This window comes from Triticum aestivum, chromosome 4B (genome assembly GCF_018294505.1).
Source record: "Triticum aestivum cultivar Chinese Spring chromosome 4B, IWGSC CS RefSeq v2.1, whole genome shotgun sequence".
Classification (NCBI taxonomy): domain Eukaryota; kingdom Viridiplantae; phylum Streptophyta; class Magnoliopsida; order Poales; family Poaceae; genus Triticum; species Triticum aestivum.
The window spans coordinates 642,543,979-642,560,698 of record NC_057804.1 but is presented as its reverse complement, the minus strand read 5'-3'; the positions used below and the strand labels follow the sequence as shown (position 1 = coordinate 642,560,698).

Sequence of the window (16,720 nt, the reverse complement as noted above, 5' to 3'; positions counted from 1 at the left end):
CACCATTTGGAGCCTCACTTGGATCATCATTTGGAGCCTCACTTGGATCACCATGATCACCATTTAGAGCCTCACTTGGATCACCATTTGGAGCCTCACTTGAATCATTATTTGGAGGATATTTTGGATCATCGTCAAAATCATGCGGCTGTTGACCATCATCATTTGGAACCTCGTCAAAATCCTCATCTGATGCAACCGGCTGTTGACCATCATTTTCATCATCTGTTGAGGCAACCGGCTGTTGACCAACATTTTCATCATCTGTTGAGGCAACCGGCTGCTGACCAACATTTTCATCGAAGCCTTCATCGAAACTCTCTCCGAACGCTGGATCTACTGTGTTATCACAATACTTACCGAAATGACCAGACCCACCACATCTTGTGCACTTACGCTTCCTCGCTCCAAGTCCAGCTCCTTCGCTGCGAGGTCTTATTCGACTCTTCCTTGGTCTACCTGCTGCTCTCTTCAGAACTGGAGCGCAAAGCTTGAATCCAGGGTCCACCATGTCCCATTGTTGTTTTCCCTCCATAGCAGGCAAGGCATAAGCATATGTGGCTTTGAACCTTGCAACAGAGTAGTAATCATGCACATACTGCTGTATGTTCCCTGCTGGACCTGGGAGAGAAGTGATGAAAAACAAGGCATGAATGCATGGCAACCCAGTTATCTGCCATTGCCTACAACTGCAAGTTCTAGCTTCTAAATCCACTGGATATCTCCATTCCCTCTTCTCTTTATCCAAATATGATATCTCTGCTGTGGTACCCGAGCAAAGCGTCATGTTCATTTCCAAGCCTATTGTCTTCTGCTTCAGTTCATTCATCACGGCAGGGATGATAATGTGGCCCATGAATTTTGCCTCGGCTATTCCTGCACGATAATGAAATTTCTGCATGTATTCTATCCTTATCCTGTCAAGCAAATCCACCACATAATGACCCTTTAGTTTCCGGATCGTTGAGTTGAAAGACTCTGCTAGATTATTGTGCACATAGTCAACTTTGCTCACTTCACTGAATTGGCTTCTGGCCCATAACTTGGAGTGGTGTGTTTCCAAGTATTCTTTCACTTTGGGATTCATGTATAACTGCCTCAAGTGGTAGTTGTGCTTCTTCACACTGCATGTCAAAGATGCTGGCCATAAATTGTCGGTATACACCTTTCCTTTGAATTTCTTCATGAAATTTGCAGCAAGGTGACGCATGCATTCCCTATGCTCTACTCCAGGGAACACATTGTCCACGGCCACTTCTAAACCTTTGCAGGCATCTGTATGAATGACCAACCCATTGGGATGTGCAATAGCCCGGCGGAGATTATGCAAAAACCAAGTCCAGCTCTCCTCAGACTCTGTCTCCAGCACACCATAGGCAACTGGAAATACAAAACTATGTGCATCAACTGCACAAGCTGCTACTAACTGTCCTTTAAACCTTCCTGTGAGAAAAGTGGCATCAATAGCCAAATAAGGCCTGCAGCCTGCCAAAAAACCCCGGCGACAAGCCTCAAAGCAGACAAAAACCCTTCTAAAGCATTCCTTGGTCTTTGTCACTCCCCTGAATGTGTACTCCACGGTGTGGTGATCAATATCTACAATACTACCTGGGCTTGTCCTCTCCACTTCACCTTTGAATGAATACAACAATTGAAAACTTTCCTGCCAGTTACCATAAATAGAATCCATAGCATGTTGTTTACCATTGAACAACCTCATGTATGGTAAATCTATCTTGAACTTATCTTTGATGTTCTTCTGCAATTCCTTTGGACCCACTTGCTGGTTTTCTTTCACCCACTTTTTTACTTCTTCTGCCACCCATCTTGACTTGGCTCTACTGATTGTATCCTTCCTAAGGGTTGATTCCTGGCATGTGTGCTTAAAAGGATTCACTTTGACCTGAACATTAGTGCTATTCCGCATTTTAGCTGCAAGCAGCCTCCATGGACAACCCTCAGTCGGACAGTGCACTCTGTAACGTACTTGATCGCTCTTGTCAACTTTGAAAGTACGTTCTACCTTGATGCAGTATGTCACAAGTGCATTTCTACACTCATTCATGGATGCAAAAACTGTACCTTCTTCCATTTGAGGGTTCAAAGGGTCCCATTCAACAGCTGCAAGGTCTTCGTCCTCACCCATCGCGTCATCATCCACACGGACTGCATTGTGAGCCTCATCTTGGTTTTCAGCCCGAGGTGCCCGTCGTAAATTCTGAATAACATCAGAATATAACTTCTCTTCATCAACCCCAGAATTGTAGCCATCAGGCTCCACTTCAAGGGGGACCCTACTGCTGTTGCCCACACTTGTCGAGCCACCACGTCGCCGTGCACCAACTGAACTGTTCTGGCTAGAGATGCCATTACGACGACTTGATTCTCCCCGAGATGTTGCACCCGCCATCCTAGGTCCAAATGCCTGCTCAAGCACATCAACTTGCAGCCTCACATGAAAATTATCTTTCTCTTTATGCCTAACAAACATGGTAGCTAGCTCTTCATCATTACTAACTGTCACCCAATTCTTTTCCCCATCATAGTATTTGTATACCACTTCATCAAGCAAACCCCAAGGATATTGGCTACAAATTACCTCCCCAAATTGTCTGAAACTCCAATTACTAGCCATTGGCAACCGATAATCAAAACCTCCTTGGTATTTCTTCTTATCCTTTGCATCGAACATGTACCGGTCCCTTCTAATGTGCACCATGAAAGCAAACCGCAACTCCATCCTAACCGGCGAAAAACAGAGACGCAATCAGCACACTAATTGGGCAAACCTACTCGAATCGAGTGTTCAAATGCACAACTAAGCTCAATCTAAACAAGAGGCGAGACTTACCCCTCGGGAACCCAGTCGTGGACGCGGCGGATCTCCGGCCCGATGCCTGCCTCGCCAAATACTCCGGGGTCGCCGCTGCTCACCATTTCGCCCTAGGGTTCTTCCTCCTAGTTCAAATAGCTCCAGCAGCCCCCCACCTTTGAGCGCTCCGGCCGGGCGCACGGAAGGAGGCCGCGCCGCGAATCGAGCAGGTGGCGGGCGCCCCACCCGTGGCGTCGCAGGAAGGTGGTGGGCGTCACAATGAGCCGTGGAGCGTAGGCGCAGGGAGGTAGCGGCGGAGCAGGCCATGCAACTGGTGGCGGGGCAGGTGCTGGCCGCGGCGCAGGTGGCGGCGGCGGCGGCGCAGGACAGCCGGCCGGGCGGATGGGTGTGAGCTAGAATGATTTGGGGATTTAGTTGCAGGGGCCTACATGTCAGCTCCGGACCCACGTCCACGCGGTCCCACGTGTAAGCTCCGGACCCACAACTACTAACGCCGGCGGACGGAATGGACTCAAATATGGCCGTTTGGCCTCGTCGTAGTTGCTGTGCTCGGACTAGGGGCAAAACTGAGGACAATTTGCATCTGAGGGCAAAACTGAGCACATGGACACCACTGAGGGCAAAAGGATAATTAACCCTAGGATTTGTCCCTTGCCCGGGAAGGCGAGACGGCGGTGGCTCCTTGAAGATGGAATAAAGTTCTCCCCAACTAGTCCTCATCTCGGTATCGCGTCTCGCGTCTTCAGTGGGCGTGTGGAGGTTCATCTCCGACGGATCTCACTAGATTCAGTTGGCGTTTCTTCATGTGTCTACGGATAGCATCCTTCTGACCTACACTTATCTTCATCAGCAACGGTTGTTGCTTTATGGTGTGCTGGTCCTTTGAGGTATTAGCGTGACGACCTCTCGATTGTCTACTACGACAAGATTTTCTTGGCTTCTGTAAGGGAGGGGCGATGACAGTGACATGCCTTCGGCTCGCTTCAATACTTTTTAGTCATCTCTAGGTGATCTACGAACATGAATGTAATTTTTTTGTACTGCCATATTGTTTGATGGCCTGATCGAAGAATACTCATATGTTTCTACTAACGAGGCTTCCTCCATACTACGAAGAAAAAGAAAAAAAGAATGAATACTGCCGCCTGCCACTTCTTCGCCCAGCTCTCCCAACACAAGGGAAGGGCATGAAGATGACGGATGTTATGGTGACGGTGGCGGCTGATTTCCATGGGCGTGAAGATGGTGGTTACGGGGACCTTCTGCAAATTTTCTTATTCTTGGGGTTTTCCTGTAATTTTCTTGGTGAGCTGTCTCGTTGGAATGTTCTAGAGAGATGCCATGTTTTGTGTTCGTTCAAACAAAGGGAAGGGCATCTCACCGACCGCCCGCTCATCCAGAACGCCGGCAGGCTGGCCGACCACCCCGCCATGGCCCACGCGCTCGAGCAACTGTCAGAGGGGCGGCTCTCCCTTTCCGAGCAAGCCTTCGCGTTCCTTGTGATCGAGCGTGGATGACACGGTGAGGGCGACTCTGATGACTTTGGACGGTGCCGGCGGCCCATGCCTCTCGCTGCTCAACGTTGGCCTCGATCAGCGAGTTCGACGCGGCCGTGTGAGTGATCGTCTGATCGACGAGGCCCAGCTACTAAACGTCATGTTGGCGGTCGGCGACTTCCTGGGCGCCCGTCAGGTGTTCGACTAAATGAGAAAGGGGGGCTGCGACCCCAATGCCAACTCCTGGAACTACTACCTCCTCAGGTTCCTGCTCAAGAATGGCAGGGACACCGAAGCGTCCGACCTCGTTGAGGCCATGGAGAGGTCTGAAGTCTGAACCTGATGACCTCCAGAAATCACTGAGGTCCTCACACACGACGCCTCAAAAGCAGAGAAGATGGATTCGTCAAGAGATTCTCGATCAGATTTGCCTGGAAGTTGACGCTGAGGATCAGGTTTGGAACACTGATTTATATTTGAACTTATGGAGTCACCTAGTGAGTGAAAATAGCTTGTCCATATACGATATTCATGTGCCATTTATGCTCTTCACTCCATGTATAAACAGATTATTTTGCTCTAAATCAGAAAGGACACATTCCCTACTTTGTATAGATAAAAACATACGTTAGCAGAACAATTAGGACACATTCCCTAATTTGACATTGATTTATTAGCTACTCCCTCCGTCTCATAATATAAAACGTTTTTTACACTAGTGTAGTTTCAAAAACGCTTTTATATTATGGGACAGAAGGAGTATCTCTGAAATGACTCAAACTGGCTTCAGAAAGGAGAAAAAAATAAGACAATACATTACTATTCTTCTTTACATGAACTTCTGTTGCTTGCTACTATCCTGCCAATTATCTGCTTCATCAGACACGCATGTGTCTGAGGCCACATGCTTTATTCTAAGTATCTCAGTAGAAACTTGTGCCATACCCGGCCGCTCTTTGGGTGATGTCATAGAGAAAGAGAGGCCTATTCTTAAAAGTGGAATGACGCACTTCTCCATCATGTCAGTTGCATTGCTGTTATCTTGTAGCATTGTCGGGTCAACAACCTCATGAATATTCTTTATAAATGCTCTATCAACAAATTCATGGAGGCGTATACCATCGTTAAATTTTTCATCAGTTGGACTACACCTTGTTATCAATTGTAACAGAAGCACTCCGAAGCTATAGACATCACCCTTGGTTGATATCTCTTTGCTCATTCCATACTCTGCGTTTACATGTAAAAAACATAATAAAATTAGAGAACTATCATCATTTGTACAACTCCATACAGAACAAACAGAATCAATATCTTGCAAATAAGCTTATCTCACATCATGGGATCTATCCTATGGATCCTTTTAAGTGGCTCAAACTTGCTGAACTATCTTGATGTGCATTTGTTGTGCTGAACAAGAATCTTGCTAGGCCAAAGTCGATGACGTATGCAGCCATGTCAAGACCCAGAGGAATATTGCTTGGCTTCAAGTCGCAATGTATAACTGGAGGTGCACACTGATTCTGAAAGTAATCCAAAGCAACTGCCACATCCAAGGCTATGTTAGTCCTTTGGCTTAAAGTCAGAATATTCTTTGTACCATTTTCAGGGTCTTTTGATGGCAACTTGATCTTCTTGAAACTGCAGACTGCCCTTACCAAGTCTTCATAAGATGTCTTCTCAGACGTAATCTTCTCTATCTTCTTTATGTACTTATTTATGATGCTGCAAATAGGAATTGGCTTGCATTCTTTTCATCCAACAAATTGTTGCAATACAGGAGAAAAGGATTGCAGTGGCAACAACAATTGGCGAGAGATAGAATCTCTAGTACAAGAAACCAGTAGCTTCTGCTTTGTTTTCCTGTCAACCAGTGCTGAAGAAAGATGCATACCCCTTGTTGGGATGCTTGTACACAGATGATAGTTTCTTTCAATTGAAACCGTACCAGTAATGTAAAAAACACCATGTGTCGGAACTGCTCAATCATACTGGTTGAATGATAAATTGACACCGCACCACTGAAGCCAAAAGCATAGAGATTTTGAAGATTTAACTTGGTAGACGCCCATCTAGTGAGTTGTAAGCAAGGATTAGTTCGGTGAGTCGAGTGCATCGTGCTATGCTTGCTGGTATTCTTCCATCGACACTGTTATGATCCAATTCAAGTACACTCAGCTGGACAAGATTGCCAATGGTATCTGGAATCTGACCTGAAAGCCTGTTTTGTGCAAAGGATAGATATACCAAGTTGTGCAATTTCCCAATTGTTGGTGGTATATTACCGGCAAGAAGATTGTAATTCATGTACAAGCTATTGAGGCTCGTAAGGTTGCCAATCTCCGGTGGAATAGGTCCAGAAATTTTGTTGCTACTTAGAAACAACCACTCCAGACTATTTGAAAGATTGCCAATAGAACTTGGCAGTTTCCCTTTGAGATTGTTCCCATCCAGGGCCAGCATGGTCAACCTGGAGCAATTAGATAGTGAAGAGACAAAGCCCCAATCACCTGCTTCTAACTTGTTGTGTGCCAAATCGAGTTCCTCCAAATTTGGCAATGAGCCGAAAAATGGTATGGATCCAGTGAAGCTATTATTAATCAGGTAAAGCCAGCGTAGGTGGTAAGCTTTGAGAAGAGAGGCTGGGATTGGTCCATCGAAACTGTTTTCTGTGAGTATTAAGTCCTGGATTTTTGGGAGGGTGTAGCCGACATCAAAGGGTAATCTGCCGACAAGTGAGTTTTTTGCTATGGCGAGACTTTTCAGGGATGACATGTTGAAGATAGACGGTGGAACCGGCCCAGATAAGTTGTTCATAGTCAAGGTCAATACCCCTAGTGTTGGAACATAACCTAAGCTCTCTGGGATGCTCCCAACTAAATGATTGTCTGTAAGAAGAAGATGAACTAGGGACGAAAGGTTCCCTAGCGAGGAAGGTATTCCTCCTGAAAGATTGTTAAACCTTAAAGAGAGGTGCTTAATAGGGGAAGATGTGACAGTGACAGAAGGTATCGAACCAACAAAACTGTTCTTTTCGAGGCAAATGGTAACAAGTGACAAAGTGTTGAGGAGAGCCTTTGGGAGTTCTCCAGTAAGATTATTCTTCATGAGCCTAAGTACTTGAAGAGATGAACTATTTGCCAAGGACTCCGGTATGACCCCTCCGAGAGCATTGATCCCAAGATCAACATATGTGAGATGGCGGCTGCTGCCCAAAGACGGCGGTATGTTGCCGGTAAGTGTGTTGCTGGCGAGGACTAGTATGCGCAGCTCAGGAAGGTCTCCAAAAGCAGGAGGGACACTTCCCTGGAGCTTGTTATTGCTAAGGTTAATCTCTTGAAGGCACTTGCATTGGCCGAGCGTGGGTGGGATCTCTCCATGGAGGGAATTGTTCCACAAGCCCACGATTTGGAGCTGGGAACACGCAGAGAGTTCAGGCGGGATGTTACCTTCCAAAGCGTTGATGCTGAGGTTGAGGTTGGTGAGCCGGCTCAGGAGGCCAAGCTCCGACGGCAGGCCATCACTGAAGCTGTTGTTTGACAGCTGGAGCCTTGCCAGCCAAGTGAGGTTGGTGATGCAAGGCGCTATGGAGCCCGAGATGCCTTGGGATTCAAGGTCCAGTGCAACGACACGCCTGGGTGGTGTCACGCTGCAAGTGATCCCGTGCCAGTCACAGAATTCCATGGACGCGTTGCTCCATGAAGATAGGACTCCGGCGGGTGCCGAGATCCCGGACTTGAAGCAGAGGAGGGCTTGCCTGTCGCTCTCTGATTCATCGCAGATGCCTAGTAATGGTAGGCTGCAGAAGAAACCCAAGAAGAGGCAGAGAAATCGATAGAGGCCTGGAAACAAGAAGGCACCCGAAGACACCATTACTCAGTGTTACGATTTTGATGGAAGCTCTAGCTTTGCAAGAGGATGTTAAAGTATGTGTGTGTTGCAGTACCTCACCCACTTTAGATAGTAGGGGATTGGAGCAACAAGCTATGATATAATAATGGGCGGCTGTGCGACCGTGCTGGATGCTACAGACAGAGGAGCAGGTAAGGTACTCAACACCGAAACATAATGGATTTTGGACCTTCTGGAAAATCTGCCTGAAACTGAATGGTGATATCTGCAAGTCATTGTTCCAGGCTTCCAGCAATAATACCTGCGAGTCATTGCTGCAAGTCATGAGCTAGCTTCCAGGATATAGAACAATGGTTTGGTTGGGGTCCTGTCCAGCCAAAGCAGATGATATCTGCAACTCGGAGTGTACTATCTCTGGCAATTAATATATTAGCACACATGCTTCCAGTTTAACGGTAATGTCGAAATCAATAGGGCAGGTGCATATGAGCGCGTGATTAATTTGGAGTATGTGCCTGCCAGCGACCCTTGAATCAGCTGGAAGCGGTTGTCGGCACTCCACTTGGACTTACAATATGGGATTCCTAGCAAGTTGTCCCTTGTCAGGTTGCTGTTGGATTATTTGGGAAAGGTAGTATAAGACGCATTGGATGATAGTACATCTCAAGGTACTAGTCATCGTCGTTACATGGATGGGCATCGAGCGATTTGAAAGAAGTACACTGAAAGGTGAAGATTGTTCTGCAGAGTCAACTAGAGAAACACGGGGTCCTGACGATTGCTAAATGGTCGTTTCATCCTTGTAAACCGCCTATGGACTCCTTTTGACTCGAGGTTTCAGACTGAGAAAGTAACAGATACTCCTGCTAATCAACAACTTTTTTATAAAGCCGGCTGAAAGCGACATAGCTGGGGATAACGCTTACAAGGAAGAAACAAAGTTTTTCTGTCAGTTGTTTCTAACATTCCAAAGAGCCCAAGCCGTAGCAGCAAATCCCATCCAAATGAGCTGCTGAACTTGATTAGGGAGACATGATGGCGCTCAGGTGCACCCAAGCATGTCTTGGACACAGTCCCAGAAGAACAACTGAGCCATAACTAACGCAAGTAAAGAAGCATATAGGCCATCGTCTGTCTCATGTCTCTTCTAAAACTTTGACGAGGTCGCCTCTCTTTGCTCTGCCTCCGTCGTCGACTTGTTTTGCCAGAAAAACGAAAAATAAATATGAGTCTAGTAGGTTAAGCTCGGATGATTGAGACTTTCAAACTGTTCTTATGGAGTGAGCAATAGCTAGCAACTCTGAAAACGACATATCCGTCTTAATTAAGCTGTCCTTTGCCTAAGCTAGGTAGCTGGTAGTGAGAATCAATGGCATCCCCGCTGTGCTGCTCAAGCCAGGAACTGTCGATGATGCTCCGGCTTCTCCAGCTGCTCAAGCCTTGGTTCGGCAGCCTCCACCCACTCCTGCAGGTATGCAGTGCACTCAACCATCTACTCTCAGCATGCATGTTCTCCTTGCTATTGATCATATCCGTGCGCGCTAACTTACTCCATGGCGTTGCAGTTTCAGATGATGCTGAGCACGCCCTCCAAGATGGCGCTATCTACTCTCTGGCCGACAACATGGTTGCTGGAAACCAGATTCTAACCAGTTCCTCCAAAAGCTTCCCTGGGCACGTAATTCGTGAACCTCCCCGCAGATTAATGGCGTCCATGCCACAGTCCCAGCTGCTGCTGCTCGTGTCGCAGCAGGGGAAGCGACCCTGGAACTATCTTGGGAGGTCAAGAATGTTTCCTAAGCACCTGACTCATGAACCCGGACATCCTTCGAGAAGAAAGGCGCGGCCTGCAAGATCCTGATACGGTGGGCTGGAATCAAGATCTCGGCTGCTGCGTAGTACTACCATTGTTACTTATGAACTTGGTGATTGTTACGGTGGGCTGGAATCAGGTCGACAAACATGAATGCAATTGTTAGTTATGGAGTTCTTTGTATTGACATAATATTTGATGAATAGATTGAAGTTTTGTTTAAAAAGAATACTTGTATATGTTTCTATTGACGAGGCACCGAGTTCCAGGCGCTGCTTCAGAGTTCATATTAGCAGACTGTAACACTATTTCTAAGTTTCTAAGGAATAAAATTCATGCCACCCCCCCCCCCCCCCCCCCCCCCCCCCCCACCCAAGGAAAACTCGTATATCCGCCTGCCGCTCCTTCACCCAGCTCTCCCAACACAAGGGAAGGGCATCTCCACGAGCGCCCGCGCCCACAACCTGCTCGTCCAGAAGAGAACGCCGGCAGGCTGGCCGGCCACCCCGCTATCGCCCACGCGCTCGAGCAGCGTCAGCGCGGCGACCCTCCCTTACCGAGCAAGTGTTGGCATTCCTTTTGGCCGCGGCGAGGTCGAGCGTGGATGGCACGGTGAGGGCGCCTCTGAGGACTTTGGACGAGTGTGCATATGTGTGCATATCATATATTAAAGAAGAAGGGTAAAGATGCCTCCACAGTTACATTACAAGCCTGTATGGCCTCTGAGGACTTTGGATGGTGCCGGTGGCCCGTGCCTATCGCTGGTGAAGGCGTTGGCCTCCATCAGCAAGTCCGACGCGGCCGTGTGGGTGATCGAGGAGGGCCAGCTACTAAAACGTCATGTTGGCGGTAAGGTGACAGGCCGGCGACTTCCAGGGCGCCCGCTAGGTGTTCGATGAAATGAGTAAGGGGAGCTACTACGCAATGCCAACTCCTGGAACTACCTCCTCGGTGGGCTGCTCAAGAATGGCAGAGCCACCGAAGCGTGCGACCTCCTTGAGGCCATGGAGAGGTCTTAAGTAAGAACTAAGAACCTGATGAAGTCCAGAAATAATTGACGTACGATGTTCTCACACACCACGCCTGAAAAGTAGTGAAGATGGATTCGGCAAGACGGCAGATGTTCCTGGAATGCTGACGCCAAGGATCACAATCCACACATCAAGGGGTATGTTTATACCAGGAGAATCGAAGATGCTTGCGAGCATGTCGGGGTTATGAGAACCAGGGATATGCACCCCACAAACAGGAAGTACAGCCTGCTCGCATGTTGTTGCGCAAGTCTGGCAGGATCATCGAAGCGGGAAGTGTCCTGCATGAGTTGATGGGAATGGGCCTCACGCCTGATCATTCTGCTTATGTTAGAATTTCCAAGGATTTGCACAAGATGGGAAGGGGAGATCTGTCTGCTGAATAAAAGTCCTTGTTTCAGAAATTCATTGGGAAATCAGGTTTGGAACACTGATTTGTTTTTGAACTTTTATATGTCGAGTCACCTAGTTCAGTGAAAATTGCTTGTCCATATACGATATGCATGTGCCATTATGCTCTTCATTCCTCTCCACCCCATGTATAAGTAGATATCTTTGCTCTAACTCAGAAGGACACATTCCCTACTTTGTATAGATAAAAACATACATTAGCAGAGCAAATGGGCAAAGCCATTTGACATGGATGTATTAGCTACCTATGAAATGACTCAAAATGGATTCAGAAAGGAGAAAAAAAACATAAAACAGTACATTACTATTCTTCTTTACATGATCTTCTGTTGCTTGCTACTATCCTGCCAATTCTTTGCTTCATCAGACATGCATGTGTCTGAGGCCACATGCTTTATTCTAAGGATCTCAGTAGAAACTTGTCCCATATCAGGCCGCTCTTTGGGTGATGCCATGGAGCAAGAGAGGCCTATTCTTAGAAGTGGAACAACGCAATTCTCCATCATGTCAGTTGCATTGTTGTTATCTTGTAGCATTGTAGGGTCAACAACCTCATGAATATTCTTCGTAAATGCTCTATCAACAAATTCATGAAGGCTTATACCATCGTTAAATTTTTCATCAGTTGGACTACACCCTGTTATCAGTTGTAACAGAAGCACTCCGAAGCTATAGACATCACCCTTGGTTGATATCTCTCCGCTCATTCCATACTCTGCATTTACATGTAAGAAACGTAACAAAATTAGAGAATTATGATTATTTGTACAACTCCCTAAGGAACAAACAGAATCAATATCTTGCAAATAATCTTATGTCACCTGGTGGGATGTATCCTATGGATCCTTTTAAGCGGCTCAAACTTGCTGAACTATCTTGATGTCCATTTCCTGTGCTGAACAAGAATCTTTCTAGGCCAAAGTCGATGACGTGCGCATCCATGTCAAGACCCAAAAGAATATTGCTTGGCTTCAAGTCACAATGTATGACTGGAGGTGCACACTGATTGTGAAGATAATCCAAAGCAACGGCCACATCCAAGGCTATGTTAATCCTTTGGCTTAAACTCAGATTATTTTTTTCACCATCTTCAGGATCTTTTAGATGTAACCACATTTCTAGATTCCCATTTGGCATATATGGGAACACTAGAGCCTTGAAATCTGCCCCAGTATGATCCACAGAAGAGCATGAGGTAATGATTTTCACAAGATTCCGATGGCGAACATTTCTTAGAGCTTCACACTCTGCTATGAAGCTCCTATCTGCCCCATTAATGTCAAGGTCAAAAATCTTGATGGCAACTTGATCTTCTTGAAACTACAGACTTCCCTTATAAACCCTTCCAAATGATCCATAGCCAATTAAGTTTGCAGAAGAAAACCTAGCAGTTGCCCTTACCAAGTCTTCATACGATATCTTCTCAAATGATATCTTCTGTAGCTTCTTTATGTGCTCATTGTCATGCTGCAAATGGGGATTTGCTTGCATCCTTTTCGTCCTATAAATTGTTGCAATACAAGAGAAAAGTATTGCAGAGGCAAAAACAATTGGCAATAGAATCACTAGGACTAGAACCAGTAGCTTCTGCTTTCTTTTGCTGTCAGCCAGTGCCATACAAAGAGACATACCTGTCTTTGGGATTATTGTACACAGATGATCATTTCCTTCGATTGAGACTGCACCAGCGATGTCAAAAACACCGCCTGTCGGAACTGCTCCATCAAAATGGTTGAATGATAAATTCAGGCCGTGCAGTGATTTCAAGGATTTGAGGAACTCTGGTACTTTTCCAGACAAGTTGTTCCCAGAAATATCCATGTGTTTTATGCTGACTAAGTTGGCAAATGTTTTTGGAATCCTTCCTGCAAATAAGTTGTTCTGCATCTCAAGATACTCCAGGTCAACACACTGGCCGAGAGTTGATGGGATGTTGCCAGTCAACCTGTTATTTGACATGTTGATTTTCTTCAGATGAAGGAGACTTCCAACTTCATCTGGCATTCCTCCAGACAAGTAGTTGTTTGACAAGTCCAGCACTTTAGAAAACGTAGGGATTGTCAAGATTTTACTTGGTATATGACCATCTAGTGAGTTGTGAGCAAGGTTGAGTATGGTGAGTTGAGTGCATCGTGCTATACTTGCAGGTATTCTTCCACTGAAGCTGTTATGATCCAATTCCAGTATGCTCAGCTGGACAAGATTGCCAACGATATCTGGAATCTGACCCGAAAGCCTGTTTTGCGCAAAGGATAGATCGACCAATTTGTACAATTTCCCAATTGTTGATGGTGTATTACCAGTGAGAAGATTGTGACCCATATACAAGCCACTGAGACTCTTAAGGTTGCCAATCTCCGGTGGTATAGGTCCAGAAATTTTGTTGCTACTTAGCCACAAGTAGTCAAGACTATTTGAAAGATTTCCAATAGAACTTGGCAATTTCCCATTGAGATTGTTCCCATCCAGGGCCAGCATGTTCAATCTGGAGCAGTTAGATAGTGAAGAGACAAAGCCCCAATCATCTGCTTCTAGTTTGTTGATTGCCAAATCGAGTAGCACTAAATTTGGCAATGAGCCGAAGAATGGTATGAATCCAGTAAATCTATTAGTGTTCAGGTCAAGCCTTTGTAGGTGGTATGCTTTGAGAAGAGAGGCTGGGATTGGTCCATCAAAACTGTTATATGAGAATATCAGGTCCTGGACATTGGGGAGGGTGTAGCCAATGTCAAAAGGTAATCTGCCGACAAGTGAGTTTTTTGCTATGGTGAGACTTTTCAGGGATGACATATTGAAGATAGATGGTGGAACCGGCCCAAATAAGTTGTTCATAGTCAAGGTCAATATCTCTAGGGTTGGAATATAACCTAAGCTCTCTGGGATGCTCCCAACTAAATGATTGTTTGTAAGATAAAGATGAACTTGGGAAGAAAGGTTCCCTAGTGAGGAAGGTATTCCTCCTGAAAGATTGTTAAACCTTAAAGAGAGTTGCTTAATAGGGGACGATGCGACAGTAACAGAAGGTATCGAACCAACAAAATTGTTCTTTTCAAGGCAAATGGCACCAAGTGACAAAGTGTTGAGCAGAGCCTTTGGGAGTTCCCTAGTAAGACCATTGCTCATGAGCCGAAGTACTTGAAGAGATGAACTATTTGCCAAGGACTGTGGGATGACCCCTCCGAGGGCATTCGTCCCAAGATCGACATATGTGAGATGGCGACTGCTGCCCAAAGACGGCGGTATGGTGCCGGTAAGCATATTTTTGGCGAGAACTAGTATGCGCAGTGCAGGAAGGTCTCCGAAAGCAAGAGGGATGCTCCCCTGGAGCTTGTTGTTGCCAAGGTTAATCTCTTGAAGGCGCTTGTGTTGGCTAAGGCTATGTGGGATCTCTCCACGGAGGGAATTGTTCCACAAGCCCAGAATTTGGAGCTGGGAACATGCAGAGAGTTCAGGTGGGATGTTACCTTCCAAAGTGTTCATGCTGAGGTTGAGGCTGGCGAGTCGACTCAGGAGGCCAAGCTCGGACGACACACCACCATGGAAGTTGTTGTTCGACAGCTGGAGCCTTGTCAGCCAAGTGAGCTTGGCAATGCAAGGTGCTATGGTGCCAGAGATGCCTTGGGATTCAAGGTTCAGCGCGATGACACGCCGGGGGGACGTCGCGCTGTAGGTGACCCCGTACCAGTCGCAGAACTCCACGGACACGTTGCTTCATGAAGCTAGAAATCCAGCGGGACGCGAGAGCTGGGATTTGAAGCAAAGGAGGGCTTGTCTATCGCTCGGTGTTTCATCGCAAATTCCTAATAATGGTAGGCTGCAAGAGAAACCCAGGAAGAGGCAGAGAAACCGAACGAGGCCTGGAAACAACAAAGATGTCATTACTCAGCTATCGAGATGGATGGAAGCTCTCGCTTTGCAAGAGGATTTCTAGGTGTGGTGTGTAGTGGTAGCTCACCCACTTTAAATAGAAGGTTGGCATCTTTGCTTGGAAAGTGGCGAGGAGGAATATGTGGACGCAATCTGTGGAGTGGAGGCAGAGGAGTTCTAGGTGTGGTTTGCATGCAGTCTACGGGCAGCAATGCGATCGTGCTGGCGGGGGAGCAGGTATGCAATACCAGAGCAGAATGTGTGATGACACTGATGACGTTGGCAGGGTCACAACCAAGTGACGCATGACAAGCCAGTATATGCAATAAAAAAGAAAATTGCAGCTATGTGGACTCCTAAACAACACCCAGCTTAGATGCCGACGTTGGTAAGGGTAAGCATATAATTGACTGACTGACTACTAGAACTGCAGGCCCAGCTCAGCGAGATCAAGACAAATGCACTAGTTGATTAATGAGGTGAGAAGCTTCCTCGCTGGAGAGAGGAAGGTTTCGAAGGTACCAGGAGTCGAAATGAGTTAGGTTGTGAGCTCAGCTTCCTTTGGGGGGATCCTGGATAGAACAAATGCTTTGGTTGGTTGTCCTGTTCAGCCAAACTAGATGATATCTGCAAGTTGGAATGTACTAGCCCTGGCAATTAATAATATTAATAATAAAGTGCTAACACACATGCTTCCAGTACAATGGTAGGCGTGTTTGGAGTATATATCTGCCTGCTGGCGACCCTTGGATCAGCTGGAAGCGGTTGTTGGCGCTCCACTTGTACCTGCAATATGGAGTTCTTAGCAAGTTGTCCGTTGTCAGGTTGTTGTTGGATTACATTGGATGATTGTCAGTACTAGTCATCGTCGGGAACCCCAGGCTCGTCATATAAAATCAAGCAGTCAAGGGTCATTCCATGGATGAGCATCCATCGATTGGAAAGTTCACATACACACTGCCAAAACGAGACGAAAGTTGTCTTGCATAGTCAACTACAAAAAAGCGGGATCCTGACGATTGCTAAATGCTTCTTTCGTCGTTCTATACTGGCGTACTTACTCCTCTTGACTTGAGATTTCAGAGTTCAGACTGAGAAAGTAACATATATATGTGCTATTATAACAACTGCTTTATAAAACCCTTCAAGGACCGAAAGTGGCATAGTTTTGTTGGGGATACCAGTGTACAAGGAAGAAACATAGTTTTTCTCGGGGTTTCCAACATAGAACAGCCTGGAAATATAAGCAAAAGAGGACATATATATATGCAGTGTCAGATTGCTAAAAAGTTGAGCGTTGGTGTGTGAAACTAGCACGAACAAATATGAAAATGAGAAAGACCTGCATGAAGAAAATAAATAGGACAGTATCAAATTTGATATTCTAGCATGGTGGGAGGTTAATGCTTCTAGATTT

The 16,720-nt window shown here is 46.2% G+C and overlaps 1 protein-coding gene and 2 pseudogenes across 1 annotated transcript; 1 reads left to right on the top strand and 2 right to left on the bottom strand.

Annotated features, from left to right (window-relative positions):
- Positions 1-5,691: 5,691 nt before the first annotated feature.
- LOC123089540 (LRR receptor-like serine/threonine-protein kinase FLS2) lies at positions 5,692-8,278 on the bottom strand. The gene has a single exon (XM_044511194.1). The coding sequence runs from the start codon at positions 8,200-8,202 to the stop codon at positions 6,382-6,384; it is 1,821 nt and encodes a 606-aa protein (XP_044367129.1). The 5' UTR covers positions 8,203-8,278; the 3' UTR covers positions 5,692-6,381.
- A 2,402-nt stretch (positions 8,279-10,680) lies between these two features.
- LOC123090331 (pentatricopeptide repeat-containing protein At5g16420, mitochondrial-like) lies at positions 10,681-11,411 on the top strand (annotated as a pseudogene).
- Positions 11,412-11,750: 339 nt separating this feature from the next.
- On the bottom strand, positions 11,751-15,315 carry LOC123090329 (receptor kinase-like protein Xa21; annotated as a pseudogene).
- Between the last annotated feature and the right edge of the window lie 1,405 nt (positions 15,316-16,720).

Bases quoted from the DNA above. Each gene is read 5' to 3' on its own strand.
- LOC123089540 (XM_044511194.1), bottom strand. From the start codon at position 8,202: ATGGTGTCTTCGGGTGCCTTCTTGTTTCCAGGCCTCTATCGATTTCTC.